At 40.5% G+C, this 25,845-nt stretch overlaps 2 protein-coding genes and 1 pseudogene across 3 annotated transcripts; 2 read left to right on the top strand and 1 right to left on the bottom strand.

Moving 5' to 3' along the window:
* Positions 1–234: 234 nt before the first annotated feature.
* LOC116257620 (uncharacterized) lies at positions 235–9,106 on the top strand. Of its 2 annotated transcripts, XM_031634564.2 has the most exons (10): positions 235–523; positions 3,091–3,137; positions 3,301–4,438; positions 4,490–4,581; positions 5,712–5,800; positions 7,224–7,326; positions 7,399–7,503; positions 8,001–8,106; positions 8,228–8,398; positions 8,622–9,106. In XM_031634564.2, the coding sequence occupies exons 1-10, from the start codon at positions 328–330 to the stop codon at positions 8,774–8,776; spliced, it is 2,202 nt and encodes a 733-aa protein (XP_031490424.1). In that variant the 5' UTR covers positions 235–327; the 3' UTR covers positions 8,777–9,106. The 2 variants fall into 2 exon arrangements, with proteins under 2 accessions (XP_031490424.1, XP_031490423.1); XM_031634563.2 differs by having other exon boundaries at positions 236–523; positions 3,301–4,581.
* A 5,307-nt stretch (positions 9,107–14,413) lies between these two features.
* On the top strand, positions 14,414–16,569 carry LOC116257313 (momilactone A synthase-like; annotated as a pseudogene).
* Positions 16,570–21,306: 4,737 nt separating this feature from the next.
* LOC116258120 (transcription factor ICE1) lies at positions 21,307–25,391 on the bottom strand. The gene is made up of 4 exons (XM_031635244.2): positions 23,976–25,391; positions 22,371–22,592; positions 21,670–21,840; positions 21,307–21,568 (listed from the first exon to the last, which is right to left on the bottom strand). The coding sequence occupies exons 1-4, from the start codon at positions 25,128–25,130 to the stop codon at positions 21,485–21,487; spliced, it is 1,632 nt and encodes a 543-aa protein (XP_031491104.1). The 5' UTR covers positions 25,131–25,391; the 3' UTR covers positions 21,307–21,484.
* Between the last annotated feature and the right edge of the window lie 454 nt (positions 25,392–25,845).

The raw sequence follows: 25,845 nt of genomic DNA on the forward strand, positions 1-25,845 counted from the left end.
ACCTGTCAAACCCGTCTTCTTAAACGCGTCCCAAGGCAACCGTCCATCTCAAGATGAGAGGCCATGGTTCCTCGCTCGCTTTTTGGGTCCCCACGAGGCCGTCCATCTTGAGATGAACGGCTGGCAATGACAAGAACGGGGGCCACGTTTTCTATATTTTCCAGCTGGAATTTGGAAAAAGAAGAAAAACAGGGAAAGCGGGATATTCCGCGCGGTGATGCCCGATAAATACCACCGCGCGGTCGCGGCGCCAATTTTTTCTTTTCCGTCTGAAGCGGCGGTTTGGCTGAAACGCTCGAACTCCCCACCGTTCCCCCAAAGAGTTTCATGTCCATCTTGCCTTCTGACGCCAAGGGATCCCCATCGTCTTCAGCAGATTCGCGCTCGGAAAACCCTAATTTCGACAATGGAGTTCTCCAAGCCCCTGAATTGTTCGGTCTTCACGGCCGCGGCGGTGGAGATCTTGGCGCCTATGGATCAGATCCTGTTGACACTTCTGACAGCCTCTCAGTCGTTAGCGCCGGTCAGTTTTCCCGATCTTGTTCATGGATAAGCCCTTTTTTTGCGTCTTTCCGTTTTCTTGATCTTGCGCCGGTATCTTTGCGGGTTAGGGTTTGAGTGTGCTACGTGCCCTCTTTTTGAGCAGGTCTCGTTTCTTGGGAACTATAGTGTAGTACGTGGGGGTTTACGTTGTGTACAAGTATTTGCGCCGATACATTTGGCGTCTTGTTTGTCTTCATTTTCTTTGGAAGGAATTCTGGGCCTGGTTGAAGTTTTGCTGTATGATTTTTTTCTTGTTGTTTCGGTTCCAGTGGGAGTGCAATGTAATGAGAACATTTCTTTGTCGCAGTTGTTTGATTTTGTTCATGACGATTCATGAGCTTCTCGAAGGTGATTAGATTGTTCCACATTGATCTTGTGGTTTTTCACTCTGACTTCAAGGGATGCGCTTAGTGATGTTAATGGTGGTTCTGCCTGCCTTTCGGGAAAAGTGGGTTAAATATGGAAGAGATATTTCGTTCTTAAGTCATTACTGTGCAGTGTTAACAAATTATTAGGAGCAGGTGCCAATTCTATGTCAAGGCGTTCACAGATGCTTACTTTAACGGTTTAACCACATTTTTGAAACGAACAAGTCAATGTTTTCTGTTTCTTTTTGTTCTCAAACTGTGAGTATTTCCGTCCTGTTGACCAGTTGCCGAATGATTGGTGGGTCTATCCCGTAGGGTACTCTGAGTCATTGCTTGGGCAAATTTCTGACGGGTTGAACATGAATATGTCTATCAGGCAACAAGGAAAAAAAAGAATTACATGTCATCAAATACAGTAAATCTTTAATGCGAACATGTCTAGCTATGGCTGCCGTAAGATCCGTTTTGGTTTTGAACTTAAGCTTCATCTTCACTTTCTTGATTTAATGCTCAATAACATCAGATTTATGGAATATGCAGCTGAAAGATATTTGAGTTTCCATTTCATGCAACTATGTGAAAGAGAGGTCAGAACTTCTTGGAAGAAGCTCATGCTCAGTTGGACGAGTCAATTTTCCTTTTTTAAGTTCCATTCTTTCACATTCTCATCCAGATGATCCGAATTGCAATGAGCAACATATCTCAAAGAAAGTGGAGATGATGATAATCATAAATCAAGGTTTAATGGGTCCATAAATTTTAACGAGGACACATAAAAGAAATCTACATTAGAGTGTAGCAAGATCACATCTATATCAGGTTTTTTTACTTTCTATCACTTTCCTTTAGCTTCTTACTTCTTAGTACATCACTGTGAACTAACACAAAAATGCATTACAAGCATCACTTGGAATCAAGGGTATAGAGTAGAGCAATACAAAGGTAAGAAGTGATTCAAGTAAAGGCATCAACAGCCTTTTGGGATTAGGTATCAGTTCCATTCATTCAGCTCTGGTAACTAATCAACTGATGATGGGAAATCATGCCACAAAGCTATGTCACATGGGTGCGGGTGTGGCAAGTTCCAAAAAAAAGGGTGCGGGTGCGGCAAGTTCCAAAAAAAGGGTGCGGCTGCAGCCAGAGCATATATATATATATTATATATACATATATACATATATACATATATATGTTATTTGTTATATGAATAATTTTATTTATCAGTATTTTTAAACTTTGTTTTATTAAGGTTACCTTGAATTGATATATCAATGAAAACGCAGCCAAAACATTTTCAAAACCGCCAAAACTCATTTCTGCCGTGTCGGGCAGCACCCGCACTGATGTGGGTGTGGGTGCGCCACCATAGTTGGCGCATCTGTGTGACTTAGCCACAAAGAAATTTCTCAGCCCTGCTGGTGAAACAGCAATGTTTTTTGGTGGTGGCATAAAAATGGAAGATAGTTTTTGAATCTTAAATAATTTTTTAAGATGCAACTAATCATGCATGGATAATCCTGTGTGACTAGGTTCAATGTCATGTCACCTCTATCTTTTTTTTTGAGTATTTCAATCATGGTAGTGCACACGTCAATTCTTTTTATGCATAACAGCACGAACAAGTTGACAGTCCTGGATAGCAGATGCTTTTTTTCCATGCTGTTAAGCTCAAAAACGGAAATTTGCTTACTGCTTTAATTGCATACACACATTCCGCTGTTTTTTTTTGGTTGTGTATTACTTTATGCTTCTGTTTAATAGAGCAAGAGAGGGAATGGATAAGGGAGGGTGGAAGGTGAGGGAAAAGTAGAGGAGAAACCACTAGATCAGTACTGAAATATGTTACTGGTTCTTGTATGGCTGTTTTCCTTTCCGAGAATGGCTTTTGGTCTGTAAGTATGGCCTTGTGGTTTACATGGGATGACAGCCTTGAAGGCTTGAACTTTAGGGCCAGGCAACTAGCAGAGCCTGGTCCATCATAACTTGTGAAAAGTTTCAGTGGGGCAGGAGTTGATAAAAAAGGGGAGTATGAGTAGCAACATTGAACCATCTAGTTTTGTCAATGGTCACCCTTGTAATCTGATAAATTTAGTGGAGGTGCTTATTTGTAAATTGTAATACTTCATCTCGCTGTTTTGTCCATGTTTGGACTCACTTTTTGCTTTTTTTAACTGTACAGGTACAATTGCAGCACCTACAGCTAATTGCAGTGTGTCATCCAATAGAGTAAGTTGGCCTACTTCATCCTTTTCCTTTTTATTTAATTCATATAGTGCTGCTTTATATGTTAATGCTTTTGTTTTAAGTGTTTGTCTATTGCAACACGAAGTGCACTGCCCTCTTTTCTTTATGTTCTGCACTGTTTTTCTAAGTCATCTAGTTTTCTTAGGCAACCAATGGAAGAGGTCCAACCGTGAGGAAAAATTTTGGACAAAGCCATCATGTACCTTCAGGCTGCCGAACTTCTGAGCAGGGAGGGCTACCTTTCGAACCTAGGTCAGAACAGCTCAGTGGAAAACAAATTGCAACTGGTAGCTTACATAGTAATCCTGTACATCAATCAGCAAGGAAAAGCCAGATGATGAATGCCAATCATTTGCTGAATTTTCATTATGATCCCATATCTCGCCCTCAACCAAGGGCCTTACCCCCAAAGAGGCAGCAAAAGGTAAAACCTTACAACAAGGACCTGTTCCTTCAGGCAAACTACAAATTTGTCATACTAGATGCCGATGATCGCATAATTGAGTCAATGGATCCAGATAAAATGTTAGAGTGGGAGGATATTATCTGTGTAAGGTATTCTTCTCCAAATCCTGTACAGTGCCCTATTTGCCTGGAGACACCTCTCTGTCCACAAATAACTTCATGCGGACATATTTTTTGTTTCCCATGTATTTTGCGCTATCTGTTGATGGGTGAGGAGGATCATAAAGGTGACTGCTGGAAGAAGTGCCCACTTTGTTTCACTATGGTGTCAGTTAAAGATTTATACACTATTTATATTGATTATGTTAAAAAGTATAATGTTGGAGATCGCATGGATTTTACCCTTCTTACCCGAGCAAAAGATTCAATGGTTCCACTTGAGAAAAATTCTAATGTGTTTAATGATGGCAATGGTGGTTCTTTCTGTGACACCTTCTCAAAGCTCACTGTGACATCAGATGTTGAATTGTCAGTTCGGGAAGCTAAGCTTGAACTTAATGATTGGTTAGCTAAAGCAGAGGTTGGAAAAGTTGAGGACCTAGAGCTGTTACCATATGTTTGTGCAGCTCTAGAACAACTAGACCAGAGGAAGAAATTGTGGACCGAGCATCAGGTTTTCAGCAGCAGTCCAAAAAATGCTGCAGTTTACCATGTTAACAGTAAGCCTTGTAAATACACCCCAGTCAAGAATCTGTCTCATGCTACAAAAGTGAAAAGCATGCATGAGAACAGATCCTCTCATACTTTGTATATTAATCATGAACCTTGTAGTAGTGAATTAGATCCTCCGACAATGGTGAAGGAAGTTGAAGAAAAAGGTCCTCATCACGTAAACTATCGATGGGAGCAGTTTGAAATGTCAGAAAAAGTGTTTGCCTTAGATGAGGATGACAAAGGCCTCCAGAAGCAATCTGGTGATGGGAGTAACACACAAGAGAAAGACTATTACACCTTTTACCAGGTATTTGAAATTTTTTCCAAATTTCTTTAGATAAGTTTGTCAAGATTTTGCATGCTTGATAAGTTTGCCTTTTTATGCGATGATTTGTCAAAGTTCAGTAGTGCACAAACAAAATGCTCTTATATGCTTTGTCTACCTAGTCCTCTTGTTACTCCTTCCATCACGTTCCCCTTTTTGAGATTCAAGCTGGAGTTCAGCCCAGAATCTTACCAAGCTCAAGACACTCATTTCAATGGGGCAATTGTGACTAGCCTGTAGTCATGTTTAACCTACTAATGGTGAACTAATCTGCACAAGCATTAAGACTTCAAAATATCATTTGTTTTCCATATTGAGCAGCAAATGCTGGAGTTCAGCCCAGAATCTTACCAAGCTCAAGACACTCATTTCAATGGGGCAATTGTGACTAGCCTGTAGTCGTGTTTAACCTACTAATGGTGAACTAATCTGCACAAGCATTAAGACTTCAAAATATCATTTGTTTTCCATATTGAGCAGCAAATGCTATTGATTAAAATACATATGGTGACAGTTGCATTTAAACGCTTTTAGACATGCACATACTATTTGATGGGGTTTTATTTTTCAGTTATGTTCCAACAGTGAACTTTTTTACCAGATAATGCTGGGTCTCTTAGTGATGACATATTATTCTTAAATTTTTGTGCTTGATTTGATATTTGGCCTCTTCCATTTTTAGATAGGAGTATCGTTTGTAACTTTCTGTGTTTATTTGTTTAGCTTAGGTTCACGACAAATAGGTGATGCTTATACCATACGTTGTTTGTATGTTAGTGTACTTTGACATGATTGCACATGGATATTGGATGCACACAGTGGTAAAACCCAAGGGTGCAATCAACATCAAATGGACAACCAAATATATCAGCAATATCAATTATCAAGTGTCCATGTTTGACGAAATCTGAATATCAAATCTTTTCTCCATAATTTTTTCATATGTATCATCTTCTTTGCAGCTTCTATGAGTTCCTATTCAAGCCGACCATGTTCCTGTGAACTATCCAATGTATCTCTGAAAATTACAAGGATGATCTTTGCCTTTGTATTCAATTGTTGCTTGTGTCTCATATTAGTCTCTGACTTTTTTTTTTTAATGTATCTTGCAGTCTGTTGATGGTCAACTTCTTATTCTTCATCCCCTAAATATGAAGTGTCTTCTTCGCCATTATGGCAGCCATGATTTGCTTCCCCCCAGGTTCGCATCCAGTCCATGTGGAAGATTAACAAGTAGCTGATTAAATCTTAGATCATGACTTAATAGTATTAAAATCTTTTAGATTATGACTTTCACTTTTTTGTTTGTTTGTTTGTTTGTACTTTGTATCATGCTCCATGGTTAAGTTTAGCAGGTAGCTACATCAGTCTATGCATTTTAAATTATTAATAGATTGTCCGAAGGACATGGTTCAGTTTGATTAAAATGACTGTCAATAGTGTCATGTTTGAGTAAGCATCAGATGGGAACATGAGTGATTCTAAATTTGTATGTGTCATGTGAAAAACCTTTTGACTTCTAGTTTTGGGGGAAGAAAGTGTGTTGCCGCCTATGTCACATAGGTACGGGTACGGACCATTTTCAAAAAATTTGGGTGCAGGGGTGCGGCCGTACACACACGCGGACATATATATATATATATATATATATATATCTATATATATATGTCAAAAAATTTCAAAATGAATAACATATTCATAAATCATTATCCAAATTCCAAAACACAGTGTGGAAGTAATTAACATACAAATACATCAGCTTTCTTGATTCTCCGTCGCATCATCAAGATTAGAAGGAGCAACAGGTCACGCTTTTAAGATATATTGACATCGCTATGGTTATGGCTCACACTATTATCGAAGAGTCAAGTTATAGAGAAGGGATTGATTTTCAAAACATTGTATGGAAGATTTTAAATGAAAAGTTGTGAGGAACTATGTACAAGAAAGGTTTAGAGTGAAAAAGGAAACAGGAAAAGAGGGGGGGATTTTTAATGTTCAACTCAAAAACTGGACAACTTTGGACTCGGTCAAAGTTGACCGAGTCCTAAAATGGACAAAAATGATTCCAGCCTTCCAGGTACGTTGACCGTACCTGGTGCTGCGTTGACTGCACCTTTGCCGTACCCAGGGCCGTACTCCTCCTTAAGAGGAGTACCCGTGTGACATAGGTTGCTGATGTATTGGCCAATATGAATAAAATAAGGATGAAAAATAATTTGTAATTTTAAATTTTTAAAATAAGTCGTGTGACTGATCTGGCTCAGATGCATATCAACAATATGCATATGATTTTGTACAATTCAATCCAACATTTACAATGTTGTGGCTGCTTAACATACACTGTCTAATGCCTGATATGCAACCATTTTTTGCTGCTAAAAAAAATCACCAATTATAAATTCATGATCTTCTACTCATGTCTTTTTTTTTTTTTAAATATCCATTAAAAGAGAGATATTTCCAACGGTAAGATATATTTCAAATAGTCTACTTTTGTTGCAGTGTGTTTGTTTCACATGCATTGTATGCTATGCATTTTATAGAAATATACTGTTGAACCATGATGCTGTAAGATGTTGCCTTTTTCCAGTATAATGAAATTAAAATTGAAATTGCTGCAGAATTGGTGGTGAGATTTTGCAATTGGAAACAGTAACTCAGTCAGAAGCCGTGAGGAAGCGTTATCGTTTCTTAAGTCATTTTTCCTTGACTACTACCTTTCAGGTTGCTTATTTATTATTATACGTTCTTTTTTCACTCGGTAATTGCTTTGCCTGATCTGTCTTTTCAATGCAGCTTTGTGAAATAGATATGAGTGGTATCTTGCCTCCTGAAGCACTATCTCCTTTCATGGATGAAATAAAAAGGCGTGAATATCAGCGAAAGCGTCGTGTCAAGCAGGTGTGCAGGAACTTCGTAGTAGCAAAAATTTTGACTAACAAATATATATATATGTGTGTGTGCGTGTGCGTGTGTGTGTGTGTGTGTGTGTATGAAACTCTATACATGCATTTGTTATGGTCCATTCTGTAAGCATAAATACTTATAAATTAAATTATATAGATATATTTGTATGGTTGCCTCTCTGAAAAATAGATAAGGTAGAATCGATTTCAGTACTTTTATCGAGGGCTCCTGGAGCAGTGTAGCAAGTAAATATGAGGGCCATGATCACTGAATATATGTTATCTGATTGTGATATGTAAAGTAACTTAAAGAGTTACCTTACCCTTTGTAGCTTGTGTAATCATATGAATCAGATGGCAACAATGGTGCTTGTAAATGACTAGGCATATACACATGGAATCTTTATTACAGCTACCATGCACACGAGAGACGCCTTCCTTACTGTTACAGTGAATTAGAAATTCTAATGTCTTTGCCCCTCTCATTTTCAGGAGTCTGAAGAGAAGGCCAGGGGCATGGCTGTAGAAGCTGCCGCTTCCATCTATACAAGACCTGTAAATTCTTCAAGTACAACATTCTCAGAAAATGATTTTCAGGGTGAGTGCACTTTTCTTATCGTTTTCCTGATTTTATTGAAAGGACCTTTACGGCAATTTATAAAATCTTTGTTTTATTATCATATAGAACATTAGACTGATCCGATGCATTGACTGATCAGCTCTAGGAACCTCTCCTGCTTCATCCACGAGTCCTCCAGTTGGTGACAGGAAGCTCTTCTCAGACGTAACTCGTCTTGGCTTTGCCGCTGCATGCGATTCTCCTTCTTTAAGAACTGAGCAATCGGTTGAGGCTTCTGCCACAGCATCGGGTGAAGCTTCTTGCCAAAGCTGTAAGTGAGACCTTGTCCTTTATGACGCATCACATGTATTCACAGTGGCCAAGCTAGTAGTCACAGTATTTGTCTGCATCCTCACGCATGTGCTTTCCGCACACATCTGCACTTTGCACAGCTGCAGCTGTGATAGCTTTTTTCTCTAATGGCTTAGCCAAGCAAGTTTTCTGCTGGTTATGTTGGATCGTTCCTCAGTTCTGTTCATGCCTCTTGATTGCAGGCCCAAGAAGTGCAACTGCCTTGTCATTTGCCAGCATCATGTCCGCAGCCAGAACTCCAGACCAGGCCGAGGTCGTAAAGATGAATGGCCTTGGGAAAAAAGGCAAGAAAGCAAGCAGAGTACTGTTGTCGACCGCTGGTGGACGTCGCTATTAAGCTTTCCCAGTCTGACATCCATAAACGTGAGATAAGTACATCATGCGCTTGGATATGATATTATGAGGCACTTGTAAAGAAATTGTCGCATAGAGACTGAGGATTGATCACATGTGCTTCGCGTGGATGTATCTTTTCTCCTACTTTGTCTGTAAACCCGGGGCCATTTATCTCCATGAAGTCAACGGGTTCTCCCTCTGGTTTTGTTTATTGGATTCCAAGTTCAAATATGGATGCGGTTCTTGTACTTAGCCTTCGGCCCTGAGTGATTTAGTCAAACAGCAATGCTGTTCATCTTTTGGGTGATTAGGATCTATGCGTTGCCTCCCAGATTGTTTGTAATCTTGGTCTATGAATGAATGCTTATGGTCGAATAACTTGAGTTATTGCCGGTAGGATGAGCTGCCAAGTCTATAGTTTTTGCTTTGCCGATACGACCAAGAATTTTCTTTCTCGATTGCGGAGAGGTTCCGTTCGTACCGTCTTTGGATTACATGAGAACGGATCGATGGTAAGGCTTTTCAACCTCCCAGCCTATCCAGTGGCGGACCCAGTAAAGTAAAATGATGGAGCACTTGAAAATTGATAGAGAGACATTTATGAATAAACCAAACAAATAATCGGAGGCAAACCAATATGTAAACAATGAATTTTGTGGGCAGGTCCAAGTTTAATTTGCTCATCATGATAATGTGACGTTGGTCTAATAACGGTTTACTACAGCAAATTCATCTTTAGTTGAGATGTATTGAACAATCATCTCATTTTTTGGCAAATCTTTTCTCGAATAAAATGTGAGTTCCTATGTGTTTGCACCGTTGATGATAATCTGTAATATGCTTCAAGTATCTATAGTATTGGATGATCTCAATAAATTGTCAAATATCTGGTGAAAGGTGTAATAGTCTTTTTCTTGTTTCCATTCCATCACCAGATTGCTTCCGGAGGCGTTCGTCATGCAGTCGATAGCTTAAGTGATGAGGACTTTTTTCATCAACTTCCTTCACCACTACAAGCTTAATGATTAACAAAAGTCTGAGAGGATCTGTTCTCATGCATGCTTTTCACTTTTGTAGCATGAGAGATTCTTGGCTGGGGTGTATTTACAAGCTTAGTGTTTACATGGTAAGCTGCAGCATTTTTCGGACCGCTGCTAAAAACCTGATGCTCGGTCCATAATTTCTTCCTCTGGTCTAGCTGTTCTAGAGCTGCACAAACATATGGTGGCAGCTCTAGGTCCTCAACTTTTCCAACCTCTGCTTTAGCTAACCAATCATTAAGTTCAAGCTTAGTTTCCCGAACTGACAATTCAACATCTTATGTCACAGTGAGCTTTGAGAAGGTGTCACAGAAAGAACCACCATTGCCATTATTAAACGCATTAGAATTTTTCTCAAATGGAACCGTTGAATCTTTTGCTCGGGTAAGAAGGGCAAAATCCATGTGATCTCCAACATGATACTTTTTAACGTAATCAATATAAATCGTGTATAGATCTTTAACTGACACCATGGTGAAACAAAGTGGGCACTTCTTCCAGCAGTCACCTTTATGATGCCCCTCACCCATCAACAGGTAGCGCAAAATACATGAGAAACAAAGATATGTCCGCATGAAGTTATTTGTGGACAGAGAGGTGTCTCCAAGCAAACAGAGCACTGTACAGGATTTGGAGAAGAATACCATACACAGATAACATGCTCCTGCTCTAACATTTTATCTGGATCCATTGATGCAATTGTGCAATCATTGGCATTTAGTATGACAAATTTGTAGTTTGCCTGAAGGAACAGGTTCTTATTGTAAGGTTTTATCTTTTGCTGCCTCCTTGGGGGTAAGGCCCTTGGTTAAGGGCGAGATATGGGATCATGATGAAAATTCAGCAATTGATTTTCATTCATCATCTGGCTTTTTCTTGTTGATTGATGTACAGAATTACTATGTAAGCTACCAGTTGCAATTTGTTTCTAATTTGTTGCTCAGAAGTTCGGCAGCCTGAAGGTGTGTGATCGTTTCTATCCAAAATTTTTCCTCACAGTTGGACCTCTTCCACTGGTTGCCAGAGCATCTGGTTGAGGTCCATTTTTTGTTGTACATAATTAAAAAGAAAAAAGGATATGGCAAAGGTAACTTTTTCCTTTTATTGTCTTGTGTTAGGGCAGGAACATATGACCTTTCCGCAGCCAACGACTCACCCACCATTCGGGTGAGTGAGAGGGTCAATCCTATCACCCGAAGCAAAGCACGAAGCACCTCCATTTGCCTTGCCTCCGAGGTCCTGAGCTAGGTTGGTGTCAGTGATAGAACGAGACACCCTTCAACTTGGATGTCAAGTCCCACCACCTTAAAACACAAGAGCATAGCGCCCACAGAAATTGAACTAGAGACCTGCCTTATACAAGCCTCTAGTCCGACCAGCTACGCTATGTCCCTTGAGGCAACTCAACCACCATTCACCAATCAGATGGTTAATTTGAGTTGGACTTTGTTTCGGATTCGGCATAGATACTTTGAATCTGACTTTGTATCCAAGAGATGTAAGACCCAAGTTTTTATGCCCAGCTATATCTGAATCAAGACTCAGACTTCAATACAAATACCTGATTCATAAACTGAATCCAAGTCACATTGTATTTCTGATATTTTTTTCTTTTCAGCTCCAACTAAACTGGTTCAGTTCCAAGTAAACAGTCGGATATCACCAATCTATTTACATCATAATGAACATCTTGGTTAGCCATTGTTAGTAAATGGAAACTCATTGCGGAAAATCAATCATTAAGTAAGCGGGATATCATTCCAAGACATCAAAAGCAAGAAAAGTATCCTAGGAGCTCGTTTGTGGAAACATTAACACATTGTCCCATGAATCTGCTTCTAAAAAATAGAATTATAACAGTGTTTTATTAATCTGTCCTTTTTTTTTTAAGGGTGAGTTCATATTCTTATTAGAATGTTACCGTTGCCAAAGAGCCTCTAAGAGAACAAAGAGTTTGGTGCCAAATATATACTAGTATCCTGCTTAGCCAGATAATTACAGGTAAAAAGATAATTACAGGTAAAAGGCGGTGTCTAATCAAAAGTTTCCGAAAAAGGGAAGACAGTACAGGAACCGGCGAGCACCAATGAAGCTACCACTCTCTTTTCACAGCAGGCTGCCTTCCCACCGTTCACGTTAGTTAGTTCATTGAAACGTCCTCTCCTTTGAGGTGTCGCTCTGTTGTTCATATAACTATGACTTGCAACATTCCCAATAAGATGGATTCCTTGGTGCTTTTTCATTGTACAATCTGCAGTACTGGAGGTGCCATTGTCTCGTCGAAATAGTCACTCGGTTGGTTGCATTTGGAAGACAAGTCCGCCTGTCAGTTTATGCAGATTTCACAATCTGCTACGTCGACACGTCCTTATGAAGGTATTTCAAGGTTTCCACCGTCTGTCTGACTGATCAATGGACACCAATCATGGGCTTTCATTCTTTGGATTTCGCCATTAATCTGCACTCGAAAGTTATTAGTTATATTGAGTCGTTGTGAACCAACAATTTTAGCTTCTTTTAACTAAGAATAAACATTTTTCAGCGTCTGTAAATCTGCACATTAGTGTTTATATTTGTTGGTATACATACATACATTCTTATAGTGTGTGGATACATAAATATACATAATGTGTGCACTGGTATGGGCAATTGCCAAACAAATAACATTATTTATATATTGATATCTTTGCATCAGACATTTTGTTGTGAGAGGCTGGAGGATTTTGGTGTCCAAGTCTATATATATATATATATATAACATGTGTGTCTGTTAAATCCACGGTCTTACACTAATACTCATATTTCTTATTACAACAAAAGGTTGTGTTTTAGTTAGTATGATAGAGGATTCTTTTCTTTGAAAATGCAATAGATTTCAAATACTCACAGTAGATTGTTTTCTTGCCTTTATGTTTGATTTACTTTGGTTTGGGCTACAGATTAATTAATATGATTTGTCGATGGATTCTTCCCACTGGTTGTTGGTAGAAAATGCTAAATGAGTTAGCAATGAAAAGCAAATCGCAATAGATATGAGTCCAAATAAGACCTTCCAGCATAAAATCCAAATCCAAATCCAAGTTGCGGCAGTGGAAAATCCATAAATGCAGATTTTTTTATATAATTTTACATTTTTAAGGGGTACATGTATGTGATTAAGAAAATTCACTGCGGCGTTTTGATATGAAAATAAACGCTTTTTGTAGATCTGCATGGGCAATCGCAATGTTTTGGTTGGATGGGATTAAATATATTTCTAGATTCAGATCCGATATCAAGTGAGCATCCCTACCCATCTCAAAATTCAACCATCTGTTCAACAGAAGTTCATATTCAAAATCAGGCCCTGCGATTATGACTGGTTACGTTTTAAAGGTTCATTAGGGGCGGACTGTGTATCAACCGGATTGGATTCTGAGTTTCATCTAGACAGATCCAAATCGACTATGAATCAACTCTAGAGAAGCTAGTGGCCAACATCTCTAACTAAGCAGATTTCATATATGGGCTGTTTGAGTTAAAATAAGGTCATGCACAACCTTGGCCTAAAAGGGGAGTGTACATATACAATATACACTCCCTTTTTAGGCCAAGGTGTATATATATGTATATATATATATATATATATATATATATATATATATATATATATATATATATATATATATATATAGTTGTATTTTTTCAATAAAGAGGGAGCATAGGAGCTTTTCAAACTTCTTCTGATGTCCCCATGTTCCCAATATCCTTCCAAAAATACAGATGGCAGTGGTACATGTTTATACTATAATAAGTTAGACCAAATCCTGCCACTTTACACCCAAAACTTTTTTATTGTTATGTCTTAGCAAGGAACAGTGGTGGGAAGCTTACCCGCAAGTTCCTCCCCAAAGAGCAGACAGATGTTTGTTTGATTATATATATATATATATATATAGTTAGGTCCGATCTGGAATCACATGGTGCAGTTGATTTTAAAACTTTTCTTTGTTAAGTGTTGACGAGTGTCGATGTCTATTTATATTTGTTCGGATTTGAATTTAAATCTGACGCTAAAACCCATATTCAGTGGCCACTGCAATTGGATTTTTCATTCACTCGGCATCTGATACTGAATTTGGGTAGAAATGGTATTGATCTATGTCCAAAGACGATTATAATTTGTAATTCATGTTTGCCTCCAAATTCATTGGGCCCGATCGGATATCTAATAAGATCCACCTGGTCGAATCGGAGAACCGGTTGCTTCTTTCATAATCCATCCCACAAAGAGGACGCCATGGATCTGATAAACGATCCGTTACCAATTGAACCGAGTCGCATATGGAGGACGCCGACTCTTTTTGACTTTGAGAATCTAAAAAATAAAAGTTACAGCGACCAACTTACACCAAATCCATTTCTTTATTGTTTCACCAAGTTTTAGAGAGGGAGTGGGGGTTAGCTCTTCTTCCCATGAGATGATGCATCGGTTTTCACCACCGTAGATTTCGAGATCGACGATCCAAATCTCTCTCTCTCTCTATCTCTAATGCTGACCCTGAGAACCCCACACGCAACAAAGTACAGAGCATTAGTCGCCAACAGCAAAGATTTATTATTAATAATTTTCCTTCTTTTTGATCTCGCTTCCCTTTGCTCTGCTCCCCTTTACGACGCCATTGGTGTCGACCATCCTGACGGGTGTGCCTGGAAATCCGTGTCTAGAGAGAGAGACGGAGACTCCATAGCTTCTTTCACGTCTCTCCCTGCCGACCACCTACACTCTTTTTCCCACTCCACCGATTTCTTTATTACTTCTTTTCATCATATTAACTGATGTTCTTCGCCCCCCTGCACTTCAATGTTGCAGCTTCTGCCATTAATGCGCCTCTCCCTCCCTCTCCCTTTTCTGCCTCGCTTCTCTCACACTCCCAACGTCGTTGACTCGCCGGGAACCCCGCCAACGTCGCCGTAGTCGGCGATTCCTGCAGCTTTTCGCCCGTTCTCCGACGTGCCCATCTCGAGTTATTTCGGCTTTCGTCTGCCTTCGTAAGATGCTCAGATTTGCGGTCAGGTAAAGGACCATCTTCCCTTGTGGTGTGGTGAAAAGTGGGATAATCTGGGATGTTCTGTTATCTGCCGCATAGAAGGATGCAACATCTTAGTATCTCGATTTTCCTGGATAAATAAACATCCGACTACTCTCTCTCGTTTTGAAAAAAATCTCTGCTCCCATTGATTTTCATGCAGCAGCCGATCTCTCAGAAGCTTGAAAGAGATCAAGGCCTCGAGCTCATCGGAGAATCGCTTCAGATTCGTATCGACGGATGCACGGAAGTAAGTTGGTCGCCACTATAGCTCTCATGCTCTCTCCACATTTGCCTTTTTTCTTTTCAAACCGGATGCTATTCAATGACTCGGTTTCCACGATGAATTCCTTTCCTGCTTGTCGACTCGGATGGTTCATGGTACAACCACCCTGACGCCTTGAGACGGCGATCCAGACTGACGCTTTTAATCGATATGCACACCTTGCTGAACCGGGCACGGCGATTCCCTAGCAGCTCTGATGTTGTTTATCCGGAACCGTAGTTCAGTAGGAAGGGAACCGGCCAATCATTTTCGATTCGTATCGTAATTGAACCGTTTCCGGCTGATGCAGGTTGGAGGGGAAGGTGGCGCTGATAACCGGCGGCGCGAGCGGCATCGGCGCGGCGACGGCGGAGGAGTTCGTTCGGCACGGCGCTCGCGTCGTGCTCGCTGACACGCAGGTCGAGCTCGGGGAGCGCACGGCGGCCCGCCTCGGCCCCAGCGCGGCGTTCGTCGCCTGCGACGTGGTGGACGAGCGGCAGGTGTCGGACGCCGTCGACTTCGCGGTGGCGGAGCACGGGAAGCTGGACGTGGTCTACAATAACGCGGGGGTCGCGGGCTCGACCGTCCCCAGCAGCATCGCGGAGCTGGACCTCGGGGAGTTCGACCGAGTCATGGCTGTCAACCTGCGCGGCGCCGTCGCGGGGATCAAGCACGCCGCTCGGGTGATGGTGCCGCGCGGCTCCGGCAGCGTCGTATGCACGGCGAGCGTCAGTGGGCTCATGGGCGGGCTCGGCCCCCACGCCTACACCGTGTCGAAGTTCGCCATCCCGGGCTGGTGAAGTCGGCGGCGAGCGAGCTCGGGCGCCACGGCGTGCGCGTGAACTGCGTGTCGCCCTTCGTGGTGGCGACGCCGCTCGTGGTCCGGCAGTTCGGGGCGTTGTACCCGGGCATCGACGCCGAGCGGCTGACGGAGATGGCCGCCAAGCTGGGGGAGCTTGGCGGAGGGGCCCGGTGCGAGGAGAGGGACGTGGCGAGGGCGGTGCTCTACCTCGCCTCCGACGACGCCAAGTACGTGAGCGGCCACAACCTCGTCGTCGACGGCGGCTTCACCTGCACCAAACGCCTCTCCCTTCCTCCGTCCCTGTAACCCGCCGCACCTTCACACGTTCCATTTCTGGGTTTTCTTTTCCCACCTTCCTCTCTCTCTCTCCCTCTTTCAGTGGAAAGTTGATTTCCGTGGTTTCTTTTCCGACATCTCTCTCTCTATCAGGAAGTCGATTTCTGGGTTTTCTTTTCCTACCTCCCTCTTTCTCTTTCTCCCTCACTGTGGAAAGTCGAGACAAGGCGTTTGAGAAATCCCAGATGAGAAACGGTGACAAATGGGTTATTTTATTGCTTATCTACATCACATTGTATGTGCTAGCTTTTCTTTTAATAGTTAATACCTTTGTTTGTGAGATTTTTTTTTGTGGAAAATAAATGAATGTGGGAAACTCGAGCGCACAAGGGGCAATTGGGCTCATGCCCTAGGGGGCTAGGAGCCGCAACTTTCTCTTTTTCCTTAAGAACATTAAGTTTTGGTATAACAAAACAAGTGTATTTAGTTTTTTTTTTATTTTATATTTTACCGTCACAAGTGAAATAACATAACGAGATATGCAATACTTTGCCATCAAGCATTCGGTAGAGCCTCATTATTTATCATTTGATCGGTTTTATTTGCAAAAAAAGATAGAAAAACATCAAAAAAAAATGGGAGAAAATGTGAGTTTTTCTTAAAAGAAACGTCAAAATGAAAAAACAAAAAAAAAAGTGTTTTATTCATGTTTTATCCTTTTTTCAAAGTTTTATTTTCCCCCCCTTTTTTCGTTTTTCCTGGTTTTACTTTTTTGTATATTTTAATTACCAGATTTTATTTTCATATTTTCAGTTTTCACATTTTATTTTAGTTTTTTAGCCTTTAAAAAAAAATGCCAAGACTTTTTCAAGAAAAACAGCTTTGTCTTATTATACATATGACAAAAACCTCACCATTTTATAATCGAGAACCATATTTGTGACAATAGTGAAATCATGCTAACTTTTAAGGCAGATGTAGAGCTATAGAATATTTACAGACAAAAAAAGGGAAAAAAGATTTGTCAAAAAAAAAAAAAAAACCTAAGTTTGACTTGATGAGCAAACCCTAAGAATACACATCACCAGCTTGACCAGTTAGCATAACCTAAGAACAAGAACCTACTCTGAATATGACACAGGAACATAGCACCCATGAAAACCAAGCAGAATATATATTTGTTATGCCCCATCAGACTTTTAAAGGTCATTTTACTTTATTTTTAAGTCTTGCTAAGCGCTTTAGCCCCGACGTAGCCCAAGAACCGACTCGATGATGTGAATCGAACGATTCGCAATCAAGTCGACAACTTCATAATCCAAGAGTGGGCCCACACAAGATCTGACCTAGATCAACATATCCTTGGTTCATCAAGTGCCATCTAGAACTCATCCCTACTGAACACAGTGAATCCAACAACCCATGATGAGCTCACAAGCTATCGTTCTTTGAAGCAATCTTTTTCAAAAGGTCTCTTCCTTTGCCTTTTTGCCTGGCCTTTCCATTTTCCTCTGCTTCCACGAAAATTCCTCCCCTCTTTCTAGCTTCTTGCTCCTTTGTCTTTATTATCTTTTCCTTTCTTTTCAACTTTTGTGTTACTCCCTTCTCTATCAATATAAATTTGCTTAAAAGTGACAGGAAAGAAGGAACCCACTTGTGTTTTAGCCATAGAAATGTTCGCCCTGAACTAAGAGTCTAAGACCAACCCTTCTCATGTATTTTGTATCTACTTTTTCTCTTGGCCATTAGATCTGTTGGATCGGACGGTTCAAATTTGTTCGGGGGTGTGGACGTAATAGGCAGAAAATTCGATTAAAAATTTATTTTGACAAAATTAATTAAAATTTTCAGACATTTTTCTCACCTTTTCAAGTTTTTTTTCCTAAATGAAAAGAGCACGGTTATACATTTATGCTTTCCAATGTTTTATGGTTTGGGTAGACTAATATGTCACACTTGTCATTGTTTATACCTTAGAAAAGTACTTGAATGTGAGCCTCTTGCACCCCTTTACTGGGGGCAAAACCGGTAGGGGCCTTGTCTCTTCCCCCAAGAAAAAATTAAAAAAAAAATACAAGAGTTAAAAATTTTTTACTTAGCCTATACCAAAGTTTTGAAATTTTTCATTTGGACCATTGTTAAAATTTCGAAATTATAGTTCAACTTAAGCGTAAGCATCAAACCAGGCCACCGGCGGGTACCCAGTACTCGACCCGATTTGGGCTTAGGCCAAGGCCCAAAAAAAAAGGCACAAAGCCGGACAAGGTGGGCCCGATAAAATTTTTTAAATATTTATTTTATTAATATATATGATTATTAATATTTTATTATAATTAATTATATTTATATTATTTTATATTAAAAATAAATATATTTTAATTTAATTGGGTCAAGCCCTGGCCCGGGCTTCGGGTGTTGGGTTGGCTCGAGCCCGACTCATTATCTTGCCAGGCCTGATGCCTATGCTTAGTTCAACCCCACTAATAATAAAATTTCTAGCTTTGCCCTTGTCTTTGACGCAGGGTGATGTACATCTATTAAGTCTTTACGATCACAAGGCCGACACTCAGCCCGACTTTATTGAAAGGACAAGAAGTCCCGAAGCCAAGGGCCCCAAAGAACAGCGGACCTATCAAAAGGAAGGGAAAGTAGGAAGGAGGTGCACATTGACCCCACCAGCTGCGAGCAACTTTCTTGGGGCCTTGATGAAGGAGATTGTCCGGTCGCCCACAAATGTGACTAATTATCTCACAGCCTTTTGTGAAAGGCAGGGGAGAATATCAACCCATTAATTAAAATTATTGTGAAAGATCAACGCTTTTTGGATCTTTAGCAGCGCAGGGTAAACAAAATCATATATTTTATTTGTTTATGGCAGCAACGGATAGACCACTTGTGGCCGTGCCATGTAATGTTTGTATGTATGTGTGTGTGTGTTTGATCAAAGTATTTTAAGTAATATATATATATATATATATAAAAGATTAATCCTTGAACCCACTGTGCCAGTTAAATAATATATATATATATATATATATATATATAAAAGATTAATCCTTCTTGCGTCAAGCAAAAAGAGAGAACTTACAACATTATATGGCAACAAGTGAGGGAAAGGAAAGCCCTTGTCCCAATGGGAGAGGGGCAAACATGATGCATCCTTCAATGAAAAGAGTAAATATATTTTAAATTCTACTTCAAACTGGAATTGGAATGCAAATTCCAGTTTTAGTTTCATTTTGTGTTTGATGGTTCAGAATTTTGATTCTGAAAATGATAATGACGTGTTTGATAAAAATATGAATTAAAATTCTAAATATTCTAGAATTGGTGAATTAAAACCATGGTGATGACATGTGTTTTAAAAAGAAATGAAAAAATTTTAAAATTCTAGAATCATAATTTCACTCCCTATGGTTGAATCTCAATTTCAAAATTTTGATTCAAAAATGAGAATATGATGCTAGAATCAAAACTCTTGGTTTGATAAAGCAATTCCCATTTTAGCAAAAATGAGAATTTTGATTTTACAATTCCACAATTCCGGCCTCATCAAACGCCCCCTAACATACACATGGAATAGTTATACATAATCATATATCTTCAGGGGAGTTGGTGCAGCAGAAGATAATAGTTGGTTTCATTTTCATGTCTTTATCACATCAACGTACCTCAAAAAGAAAGCCACCAACATGCAAACTGAAGCAGGATGGAGGTAGCACGACATCTCGAAGCACCAAGAACATGTCATGTACCTTACGAGAATAAAGGGTTGAGTATAAGCTTCGCCTTTGCTTGTCGTGGAAAACCCCACTCACCCAAACTTAGATCCAGCACATGAAATTTTTTATTAGTTAATGTGTGGTTTTAGTTTGCCGAATTTTGTTGGTTCCTGTCTTGGGCTTTGGTGTGCTTTTTTATATATAGCTCGATTAATTATTTTCGTTAAATGGTGGCAGGAGCGTTCACATTTTGGAAAAGAAAAAATTATACTTATATTTTTGAAATTTTAACCTATTTAAAAATTAAAAAAATTGTTCGGCTCCCCTGCAAATTTGAAAAATACTATTGGGCTCCCCTAAAAAACAATTTCTGACTATGCTTCTGATCATGAGTATGTTAAATATAATATTTTAAGCACCACCAAGAATAGGGTAGCCGAGCTCATTTTGGCATCAATCTGGATGACAAGAAATGAATGGATGAAAAAGAAAGGAAGATTTACGCCGCCAGTCCTGTCTGGTAGGTGGCGGAGCTCTTATTAAATTTAAGTATTTTTATTTTATTAAATGTTTTTAAATAAATTTATTAATTAATTTTCAAATTAAAGAAAGAAAGCAAATACTGTGAGTGTAGGGTAGGGAGGGGGTTTAGCTTGTTTCCTCCTTGAGTTAAGTTGCATACATGACGTCGACAAAGGGAGTACGGGCTGCCAAAAGGGACAGACGCTGGCTCTCTCTCGATCTTTCATCAATAATGGACCCTGATTTTTCATCAATAATGGACCCTGATTGAGAAGATTCTTGTTTTGGCCCATATGCACAGAGAAGGAGCGAGAGAGATTTGCTTGTGGTAGCCATGTCTTCTGATATTAAAGAATGAGAGAAGGTCCAACTTGCAGCAGAAACAAGAAGCGCGTGGAAGGATTCTATTGAAGTTCCATCCTCACAGCTACACGCCAATCAGAACCAAAATGGCCAAACTTCATTCGAACCAAGTTGTTAAAATGGTTTCTGTTTTGAACCACTTTTTAGAGAGATTCAGAAAATAAGCAGATTTCTTTTTAAACAAAACTTGGAAGCTTTTAGGAGAAAATAGCGACGAAAGTGTATAAAAAAAGAAAAGTCCGAAAAGATTCCTGCAAGACTGTGATAACTAAGTAATGATTTGTAAGGTTTAATCAATTGGAAGAGAAAAATTAGTGACTACCCAATAGTACAAGTGTGACATAGCAAAAGGTGTAGTTAACTAGCAGCAACTGAATCAATCCACTTAGTAGGTTTTCTTTTGTAACTGTTGCATTCGAATTAATCTACTCAAACCGACTTAAAAACAATAAGACTCAAAATGCTAGTAAGATACTCGAAATAAGAAACCTTCATTTAAGCCACAATGGGAGATAACAAATGTCTCTGAAGAAAATTTCCATCCTCATAAACATAAATCACAAATGCTAATGGCTATGATCGATCAAACTGGCTTGCTTACTGACAGAATTTTACAAAGAGCAGAACTGCAGAAGACCAAGTGTTAAAATCTACATGGCGCCATGAAAGCCTGCTGAGTGCAGAAGCACTGCTTTTATCTCTTCGGGAAGAACATCGGGTCCCTCTTTGCATTGCTGAAACAAGACACGGACAGAACAGCTTTTTAAGTTTTAACCAGATGTCGTTGAAGGTGATAGCATTACAGAAAAGTAGATGGGAGACCAAGTGAACTCACCTCGGCACGGAAAACATCCAAGGCGAAACCGTTGAAACAGCTAATTACTGCCTGTTGAATATCAAGCCCAAGTCCGTCCAGTGCCCTCATGGCAGATAGCAACAGGCCTGGTCTTCTTGCACAAAACATATGGATATTGACAGCCCTTCCTTCTCTAACCCTCACCTCCACCTGCAACAAGAAATGAAAGCGGCCTGTGAGGACTGCAGGATGGAGCCAGTCAAGCAGAACATGATAGTTCACATGGCTGTCTGTTCAGGTCAGTTTCCATTCACTAGAGGACACGGATCAGTATTGGCTGCACATTATAGTTCATGATTATTCATGGTCATGAGCTGGATCTATAGTTACAGACAATGTAGCTATCCTTGCCAACATATGGAAAGTACGTTCGAAAAATATCATGACACTGTTCTCATGGTCCCAATTTAGTACAACCAACTTGACATTGCATGTTTTTCACTCAAACAAGGCCAACAAGTAGTCCATCTGTATCCATCTTTTAGAAATGAAAAATAGAGAAACTAGGACGGTAAATCGGCAGTCATTTTAAGGTTCTTTGGATAGGCAGGAAAAACTTCATAAATTTTCAGATCATCACACAAGTACGAACCAAAAGATGAGCATGAAAGTGTAAATGTCGTGACAGATTTTAGGACCAACAAATAATAAATATAGCTACAACATGGCAAAAAACTTACTCTCGCTGGTTGGCTGTTTGGGCTTGGCAATGAACTTGGACAGAGTTCCTCCTTCACCCGGCATGGCAATGTTGGTGGTGTGGGCGTCAGAGGGTGGAAACTTGGTGTAGTAGGGACAGAAGAACTAGGAGTCGACTCAAGCTCATTGTGAAGATCGTTGATCCTCTGAAGAAGCTCCTTCAGGTACTCTATTGCATCACCAAGGATTGAAGCTCTGTCCATCTGATGTGCCAAAATGGTTAAAAGATAAGAAAAAAAGAAAAAATTAGTGTGTCCTGTCTACCTGCCAAGATATTGCAAAAGAAATAACTGGCCATGTAAGAATGTTGCATTATCAGTAGAAAACTGACGTCTCTTATGGTACATAATCATTTTCTCCTAGATTTCCCAACTATATGGTTCCAATTCCAAATACAATATAAGGAAATTGTTTAAAAGCACAGATAACATGAGCTGCACTAGAGGAGGAGCAACAGAAATGATAAGCAAAATGGACCAAGCCATGTCATCCTACATACCGACTAGCAGAGACAAAAGGCCTAAATTGACTATCAGGGAATGAATACAAGAAGATCACACTAACTTCCAATTATTAGCAGGAATGAAAGCATAAAAGGGCGAATATAAAGGCAGACGAAGACATACAAAAGAAGGGAAAGAAAATGAACAGTCAATGATCAAAATTAAGTTCGATCCCTGCATTATGGTTGCCGGTTTGACCAGAGATAGCCCATACAATAGAAAGCAAAACTGAATCTACATTAGAAACAACTAGTAATCATTTGGGCGACTCTAAATGCATGCTGGAGGGCTGGTTTTAGCATCAAGACTATTTCCAAAAGCGACTTTCTGACACTAAGACATGTCCAGGCGCAATCCAGTTTGTTTAAAATTTTAAATGGTACACAGACATGTATGAGGATAATGTCATACAATCCCATGAATTGCAAGTGGAAAGAAGAAACTCTCCTAAGGTGGTAGCGGGCAAAAAGCCTAAGACAAAAACTTGCTCACAACGCATGCTTACAGTCCGAGTAATATCATCAATTGAAAGAGAAAAGGTGAAAAAGGAATAAATCAAGAAAAGTGGAGTTTCTAACAGCAGTTATCCGTGCATTCTGAATACAATTTTATCAAAACCAAGACTAAAACTTTCGATTCATCGCAGAGTCAAGTTGCTAGACAACAAAATTAAACTCAGGTTCAAGAGTTATTTCATGGAGTACAAGAAGCCCGAAGACAACGTGAAAACGTAAAAATTGTGTCACCTTCCAAAACTACTTTTTTAATCCTAATCGCAATTAGTAAGATACAGAAAAGATCAGAGTCTCCAACTAAAAAAATACTTCGGATCAGTCCACTGACTAGACGTTAACAGCACTAGGTCCCGCATAAATCTCTAGCAGGAGTCATACTTCACTTGACATGTCGGGATAGAGCAACTACGGCTTTGTTGGTTCTTAAATAGATGTCTACAGTAAATTAATTTAGACGCTTTTGAATATACAATCATTTCAATAATGCAACCACAAGCTGGACCAAGATCAAAAGCGCAATATTAAAACCATAAACAGGAGAGGAATAGGAAAAAGATAGAAGACCAACTTTGCTGATGTTGGGGACTACAGATCTGAGCATGTAGAGCCGATCATTAAGCTTCTTCCTCCTCCTCCTCTCAGCCATCAAGTTCTTAGCCGGCAAGCCCTTCCTTTTCCCCTTCTGCTCTCCACCATCGCCGGCCAGCGCACCCGAATTCAAATTGCTTCCACATCGAGCCATGGCAGCCGCCCCTAACCCTTCCCCTCCGGTCTCCGCGGTCATAGTCTCCTCCGGCTTGTTATCCGCCACTTCATCGGAATCATACTGGAGCGCTGACCCATCCATGCTCGTCTCATCCACCAGATCATCATCGATCTTCCTCCTATCCTCCTCCCCACCTCGTCTCCCCGCGTCAGCGACCGCTAAGGCTGGAGCAGCGCCACCACCCACAACTGAATTTTGCCGAAGTGCGGCCCTCTTCTGAAACAGAGTCGGCTGAGCTCCGACAGGAGGGAAAATCTCGAGTGGCCTCAAAACCTTAGGCCGGTTCAGGAACACCCCGCTGTTAATGCACCCATCCAAGCTGAAATTCAAGGAGCCGAAGCTTGGATTCTCGCAGAGCGGCGGAATCCGGCCGAGTTGGCCGCCGGACCCGAAATTGGAAGTGCCCATCTGGGTGTGTGAACTCAGGACGCCGAAGCCACTTCCAGGAACCATAGAACCATGGTGGTCACTCGCATTGGTACTAGGTCCGGGGCTCGGATTAGCGTTAGGGCTCTCCTGCAAAGAGGCCAACAGCCCAGCGTCGCTCCCCAAATCGAGCCCCGCGTCGAACGGGTTAGAGCAGATGGCGCCGAGGAGGGAGGAGAGGCACGGCTTCTGGGGAAGGAAGGGCGGGATTGGCGAGGGGTCGAGGGCGAAGACGGAGGAGGAAGGGGAGCAGGAGGAGGAAGAATCAACGGGGTGGAAGAGGAGGGCGTCATCCGGCGGATTCGAAGGGGCGAAGCCGGCGAGCTCTTTCATCCCTTCATGGTGGTGTTGGGTGGTGGTGGCGATGCTTTGGACGTACCAGTCGTCGTCGAGCATGGACCTGAAAGAAGAAGATGATGGGTGTCCACCGAGTTCGTCCTTGCTCCCCATTGCTCCCCTCGTCCACGAGACACCATCATCTTCCTCGCCCTCTTCCTCCATCCACCCCACCCCATTCATCCTCGACAGCATTCCAGCTCTAAATCTACTCAGAGAGAGGGAAACACAGAGAGAGAGAGAGAGAGAGAGAGAGATCCAACGACGGCGAACTGAACGAGGAAGGAGGACGGACTGTAAAGAGTTTATCCTTCTGAGTTTTACAGCATAAATTTTACTGAAGGCCCCTCCCACTTACTGTAAATGAACGAAAAACAGCATATTACCATTAACTTTTCCGATTTGATGCCTCGAACTTGAATTTACTACCGGGTGGTGCCTGTGGTAATTAGTTCATCACCCCTGGGATAAAAGTTTGGCATTTTTACCGCTTTCTTTTTACTGTCTCTGCAGCTGTAAGGTCTCCAATTGCACCCTCCCCCCTTTTTCCTTCATAATTACTTGTGGGAGCCAAACTTTAAACATACAGAGTGCTTATTTGTAGGGCAGAATGCTGTTTATGTGTATAGGCACTCACTAGGTTTTCTTAAACAACATTGACTAACTGAAACAAAGACAATTTATTGGAGAGAAATATATAAATTCAAAAGTTTTTATTACTAGTATAAGTTAAAATTTAATTTTTTATATATAGAAATGTACATATATATATATATATATGTATATATATGTGAAGAAAGTAAATGTAAGAATTTCATTAATTTGATTTATTGTTCATGAGTTGTATAAAACTATTTTTAGAAAAAAACTTGTAGTTGGTCTCTTCAGCTGAAAGCTAAGCCATTAATTA

The sequence above is a fragment of the Nymphaea colorata genome, chromosome 7, assembly GCF_008831285.2.
Source record: "Nymphaea colorata isolate Beijing-Zhang1983 chromosome 7, ASM883128v2, whole genome shotgun sequence".
Taxonomy (NCBI): Eukaryota; Viridiplantae; Streptophyta; class Magnoliopsida; order Nymphaeales; family Nymphaeaceae; genus Nymphaea; species Nymphaea colorata.